Source organism: Lactuca saligna, chromosome 3 (assembly GCF_052625555.1).
Source record: "Lactuca saligna cultivar CGN05327 chromosome 3, ASM5262555v1, whole genome shotgun sequence".
Taxonomy (NCBI): domain Eukaryota; kingdom Viridiplantae; phylum Streptophyta; class Magnoliopsida; order Asterales; family Asteraceae; genus Lactuca; species Lactuca saligna.
The window spans coordinates 19,501,260-19,508,344 of record NC_136419.1 but is presented as its reverse complement, the minus strand read 5'-3'; the positions used below and the strand labels follow the sequence as shown (position 1 = coordinate 19,508,344).

At 34.5% G+C, this 7,085-nt stretch overlaps 1 protein-coding gene across 1 annotated transcript; it reads right to left on the bottom strand.

The window, feature by feature from the left end:
- Positions 1-392: 392 nt before the first annotated feature.
- On the bottom strand, positions 393-4,830 carry LOC145034661 (AP-4 complex subunit epsilon-like). Its single transcript, XM_078983131.1, has 11 exons — positions 4,013-4,830; positions 3,388-3,573; positions 3,060-3,275; positions 2,847-2,957; positions 2,581-2,778; positions 2,337-2,477; positions 2,203-2,259; positions 1,998-2,114; positions 1,764-1,841; positions 1,524-1,667; positions 393-1,428 (listed from the first exon to the last, which is right to left on the bottom strand). Exons 1-11 carry the CDS (start codon positions 4,577-4,579, stop codon positions 550-552), a joined length of 2,694 nt encoding a protein of 897 aa, XP_078839257.1. The 5' UTR covers positions 4,580-4,830; the 3' UTR covers positions 393-549.
- Between the last annotated feature and the right edge of the window lie 2,255 nt (positions 4,831-7,085).

The following is a 7,085-nucleotide window of genomic DNA, read 5'->3' as shown; positions in this document are numbered from 1 at the left end:
GTGGTACCATAAAACCGGTTGAAATGTTGACCATAAAAATCCAGTTTAACATAAAAACTAAATTAAAAAAAAAAAAAAAAAAAAAAAAAAAAAAAAAAAAAAAATCTAAAATAAGCCCATAACTAAACCTAAAAATATGTCCAATAAGCCCATAACTAAACCTAAAAATATGTCCAATAAGCCCACAATTAATAGAAAACTGTTAAAGGAAAAAAAAAAACTAAAACCTCGACCCCATTCATGAAATGGGAAATCGTCGCTACACTTCATCACCGCTAGTAATATGAATCTAGTAGACCGTTTAAGTTAGCAGGAGGGTTACTCGTATTATTCGATATTATATAATGTTTGGATCGACAACAAACAAAACAATGCACCTCAAAAGATTATCGTACACCGGAAGAAAACGTACATATATTCCCGCAAGTTACACAAACCTCAAAACTCAACATCAAAAACGAAAAAAAAAAAAAAAAAATCATCTCTTCTCGAATCCCACAGGTTGTTCATGGCATAATCATCCAGAATGAAGACGAACCCATACCATAATCAGCGAAGTAAATCTTTAAATAAATTAGGATTTTGGGTTGTTGGGGTTACACCCATTTGCCTAACAAGTGCATCCTTTCCCAAAGCTTCTTTCAGATTCGGACCCTTTGTTATTAAGGGTCCCACTCTGTTATTCAAGTTACTCGACCCATCAGAGCTTCCATCATGATTCTGATTCTGATTACAAGTATCTGAATTGATACACATAAAATCAGGAGCTTTATGGCTTGTATCCAGAAGAAGACCTTCAAGCTGTTTAAACGGATCCACCATTGAAGAAGAGCTACTCGCCACACTTGACCCTGAATCAAGCAAGTCAAGACCCGGTTTGACTTGACCCGTTTGGTCAGCCACATTACGGGGTACTTTCGAACCCTTGGTTTGACCACCCGATTGTGATTGTTTCTTTTCACCCCGTGAACTTATCCCACCAAACAGTAAACCTGCAAGTTTTTGCTTTTCTTCAGAAACCTCAACTTCCGAACTTCCATTAACCAAATACGACTCCGGTTCAGAGGTTGATGGACCGGTGGTTGATGGTTGGCCCCACTTCTTTTGAACCCCATCGAGCCGTAGCCGGAGTTGTTGCGTGTCAGATATGGATCCAACCGATGGGCTACGGTGGACCTCCCGTTGATAAAATGGGTCAGGTTCGGGTACAAGTTCCGCTGAAGAAAGTACTTTCGGGGGCATTCTTGGAATTACAGGTTTTGGAACCTCATACGCTACAAATTTAAGAGAATGCGAAGAAGCATCCTGGGTTTTAAAGTTGTTGATATTTAAACTTCCGGATCTTTCTTGCTCGGGTATATAAGGTTGTGCTCCATCTTTTAATGACTTTTCGATGTAACCATTGACAAGGGAAAGGCTTTTATCAATCTGTGCATGGAATAAACAAAAAAAAAGTTTTTTATTTCTTATTTTTTGAATTAAAAAAAAACATGATGACAATAATGCCCCCAACAGTTTTTCACCTCAATTTCTTCACAACTTGCATCGAATGGCATTATATTGTTTATGGCATCGGGGTCTAGGGTGATAAATGCTTGAAGTTCATATGCGCGTTGTTGGAGATCGGTTGAGTGGGATGCTGTTAGTGATTCCATTAAGGACTGGAACTGTAACAAGAGAGAAATTTGAAGGACTGATATGAAGTATGAACTGAATCTGATAATATTTTTTTGTTAGGGTTTAATTTTTACTATTTTACCTACCTCCGGCAGCATGTCTATTTTTCTTCCAGCAGCTTTTTCAAAGGAACATACTTTCATAAGTGCTGTCACTGCATATGCCTAACTTCCAAAATAAATAACCAGAAAACAGACTTAAAATTTAAAAACATCTTCAGTTCTATATTTACACCTCAAGTTCTAATAAATAACAATAACAAACACTACATACATGATTACATGGACATTATCTATTCTAGTGCTAATGAGTAAACATACCTTAACAGTATCATCGCTTGGATGTGTTTCTGCCACGTCACATAACTTTCCACTGATGTATGAGGCTGAATATTTACCATCTGCAATTCCATATTCCCCCAAAACCCAACATATAACCTGTATACAAAAAAAAAAAAAAAAAAAAAAAAAAAGTCAACATATAGAAATGTTGACTTGATTTGATAGCGGATACTATCCAACTTACCTGAAGAAACGTAGATGCAAGTTTCGGCTCTCCCATTATTCGCAAGTAAGATTCCACCTACACCCGAAAAAAACACTTCCAGATAAAGATTTTTAAACAATTAAAAAGTGCAAGGTCATAAAAGAATTACATACAGCAGAAGATCTAAGCTGAGTATCTTCTGCATCATCATCATCATCATCGTCTCCAAATCCTTCAGCTATCAAACGCATCAAATTATGTGCCACCTTAGGGTTCACCAAATCCCCAGCATGCTGGAAAACTTTGTTCATAGTCTGTAAAGTGAAACCAATTATATCGTAACTTGCAATTGTAAATGAGCAAATACATACGCATGAAAGAGAAAAAAAAAAAAAAAAAAAAAAAAAAAAAAAAAACCTGGATAAACCAGTGGTTGGTAGGTGCGTATTGTTCAGCAAGCTCAACACATCTAGATGCTATTTCAGTTTTGTAATGATAATCATTGATGCTTATCATGTACTCTATCATACGCTCTACTATAACTTCAACATTCGAGGACTTTGTCATTTTATAAAGCAGCTCAAAGGTTTTCCTCTTTAAAGTATCATCTGGGTCCTGATAATTCAACTCAAATATGTTAATTTCAAGTCTATTATAACATACCAAATATACCTAACTCTCACCTCTAAGCAATCAATTACAGCAAGTTGATGTTGCTCAGCAATTTCTGGACTTATCCTTATCAATCGACCAAGTGCATCAATCCCCATATACCTCAGATTATGAACATCACTCTACAAGGAACAGACAAACTGATAATAAGATTTAGTCATTTATTATACCAAAAACATATAGTTAGAATTCTGTGATTGCAAAAAGCATGAAGAAGGGTAGACCTTCAAAAGTTTAGCAATTGCATCAGCTGCAGCTGTGAATAACTTAGGGTTGGGATGTATAGATGAGACACAGCATATACATTCATAAAGAATTGCGTTTCCTATATTGGTAGTTGTGTCACTTCTTCTCATTATGTCTCCAATGATAGTATACATCTGCCCACTTGACTGCTTGTCACCATTACCAAGTAAAGCCAGGATTTTTAGCAACTTAATCTGCATAACACAATTAGCATGTACAAGAAAAAAAATGTTATTACAATGATACAAGATATTGGAACTTATGAAGGTCTATATACAAAATATATTATTATATAAAGTGACATACCTGTATGAATGGTGCAGGTGTTTGATGATAGTCATAACTCTTGGGTAATCTGCGTTCAGCAACTTGTTTGAGGATGTTTACAAAGCTGGAAACTAGATCCTTATGTGAATTTACATCTATTAAGATAAGATCAAATAGAGGGCAAAGAGTAGCACCCATTACTCCAGGGTCGTTATCACAAAGTTTCTGCAAAAAACCGACATGTAGCAATAAAGGATCAGTTTAAATTCTATTGCGCACCTCTGTTTTTCATCTCATGAACTTTGTTATGGAATTTTTGATCAACAAGTTCTTTTTATGTTGGGTTTTTCATTTTTCTTTCCAATTTGCTTGTCACTTGAGATATAATTGATGGTAATGTGGCCATGAAAGACAACAATAACTAATTGCAATGGCACATGGACATCACAGGAGCCCAAATAATCGAATTACAATGATAGTTATTAGGAGAAGAATTTTTAATGTGTATGGAGATGGTGGACCAAGGGAAATCAAGCAAAATCTGTTCAAATTTTGAAGCTTCAATACTCAAAGTCAAATATCAGATGACCTTCCTCTACAATGCAGGTCAAAATTATATGAAACCCATAATAATATGAAGTCTATATATCTAAAGAGCACCGACCTTTCGGAAATTCGTTACAAGATGAGTCACGACTGATGGAGACCTTTGATAAAACCGATGCAGAGCCATGATAGCCTTCTTCCTCACCGCCTCTTTTGGGTGGCATAACAACTCAACCACCTGCGGAAGAACAGCCGGTATCGTCTCCTCATTAATCAATTTACAGACCGCATTCAATGCAGCGCATACCACCAGGAAATTATCCGACTTCAAGTCCTTCTGGATCGTGTTCACGATCAATATTATCAAATCATGATCCTCATTCAAAAACAGGGTCACGGCCAAATACCCAGTGCGCTTGAGTAGGAGGGAATCGTCATGGGTCATCTTAACGGCATGAATGTACCCAAAAGAGGCGTTATGACCGAGCATCTCAATGTATACAAGACGAATTATGTACTCTTTCATCTTCCGTTTGGGGATATCAGGCTCGGTGATCCGACGTTTTAGGGTTTCGATCTCGTGAAGGACAATACGGTCTTCTTCAGCTTTGGATCGGGATTCGCCAATTGATTTAACAAGCTCCAGAAACTCCTTAGACTGGCCGAAGCCACCCTGGGAGCCCATTGCGAGCTCCCTGCCGATCGTCTTTAACTGCTCCAGCTTTGCAATAACAACAAAATGTTATGGATTATGGGGTTTAGGGTATCGATTTCGTGAAGTGAAGTTAGATCAGGGTTTCTGGAAATTGAGAAATATTTGATGAGGAGAAAACGAATTATGGTTAACATCGGAGAATAAGGAAGAAGGTGACGAACACGAGTAACCATACGAACGCGTTGTAACTTCCTTCTGAATTTTACCAAATACAGTTTTAAGAAAATGTCAGCTAATATAATTACAACTAAAATCAAGAAACCTATATTGTATATATAATGGAAAATTGAGTAATCTATAATGTTATTTTAAAAACAACATTTTTTTTTCTTTTGATAAACGACCAAAGTGTCCCCAATGAGTCATTTCGACCAGTATTTCTTATACGGTAAATAAGTATATGATTTGATCCGAAATTGTGATCCGTTACAAATATCATTTCGAACTCATTTCAGACTTCATTTCAAACTCTCTCATTTCGAACTGGATTTCGGACAACATTTCAGACACTAATCCAACTGCAAATACTTTATTCTAGTGATGAAGAGTATTATTTCTTATATGTAAATTTTCATTATCTTTATAATTATATGTCTTTAATTTTGATTATATGTTAAAACCTAGATAATATATGTAATTATATAAGTATTATTTGACTTTTAGTGAGTTTTCAAGTAATTATAAGATTTCATGTGGTTTTATGTGTATGTTAGATCTAGAGGCGGAACATAGAAGGGGCTGCATGGCTCCCCAGCTTTTTTAACTAGTTAATATCAGTATTTATGGAATTAATAATCATATACTAAATTATCTGAAAATCAAAATAATCGTCCCCTCCAAGTTTTTTTTTTCTACTGAAAATAAGTAATTATGTTCTTTAATTATTAAAAAAAAAATCATAAGTATCATTGTTCTTGTTAAGAAAGTTAAGTAAATTGAAACTAATTTAAACAATATATTATCAAATTAAACCTAATTTAACTAGAAATAAGGAATCTTATCGAATCAAAAACTAAATTAACATTGAAAACAAAATATTAACTCTACGCAAACACCAAAAAAACATAATTGTCAAACTCCAATCTTCAAACAAAAGAAAACCCTAAATGTTATCACCGCCGTTAGCAACTCACCGGAGCTTTTAATCCGACTGAAACCATAATATTTCGGCTAGATCTTCCCACATATGCGAACATAACTCTTCCACCGCACAACAACTTATCAGGCCTTTTGCTCTCTCCTCGCCAGGTTAGCCGTCTCCTCTCCACGACTTCTTGCCCTCTATCTTTGCTGAGTTGTTGGAGCGAATTGCCGACATAAGTATTGCTTCTGTTTTTCGTGCTATCTTCTCCGTCAGAATGAAGTACGCACATCTTTATATCTCTCTTTCAGTTGCTCAAACCTATTACACTCTCATTTGTATATATTGAATATTAATATTAATATGACTAGTCTTAGTAACACAGTAAATATCTTGGAACAAGTAAATACACAGTAAATATCTTGGAACAAGAAAATACAGTTGTGTATCCGTAGGGTGTAGCTTGTATCAAACTACAAAACTACAAATTAATAATAGTTAAAAAAAAAAAAACAGTGTTATCTATTACAAAGCTATAAAAATATAAATTAATAATAATAATACTTTATTCATATATAATTTTTGGTTTTTAAATCCACTTATTTTAATATATTAGTTACATCAACTTTGGAGTTGTAAAACAATTATAGGTTATTACTTTCTTATTTTTTTAGTTTTTTTTAATTAAAATACTTGTTTGTTTAAGATCTATGTATTAGTTTTATTTTATTTTGTTATTTATTTAGTGTTCGTTAATTTTGTCATGTAGTTTATATTAAAATGAAAATATAGTAATTGTAGGGTCATTTTCTTTATATAATTTTGTTTGAAAGTTTAAGTTTCGGCCCCCTAGTTTTTTTTGTTTGTGTTCCGACCCTGGTTAGATCAACAAATGTTAGAAATATCCTAATTTTGATTTGTCCCAAGCGATTCTAGAATGTGTATAACACCTCTGGAATACATAGAATTTGCCTGGAATACGAAGAACAATTCTGGAATATAGATCCAAAATTTTGATCCGGAATGTGCTGATATGGAATTGTGTTTTGGAATTTCCTCCGGAACATACATACAACAAATATCTAATTAATGATTCTTTTGACGGTAGCATGCCAGAACATACGAAGCGGTTATGACTACAACCTACATGCACGAACTTGGGCAGGAAATCATGGATCATCTACAAAGCAGACTAGTTTGGGCCGCCATACATAGGGCATAATGTTTTGTTGATTATGTTAACATGCCGATTGGTATGGAATGTCAACATGTAACATCCCAAAATTCAAGACCAAAAGTTTCATTTTTTATTAAGTTATTATAAAATTAACAATATAAAAACATCCATAATAACATCTCATGTCAAAACCCAAAGTGTTAATAGTCAAAACATGT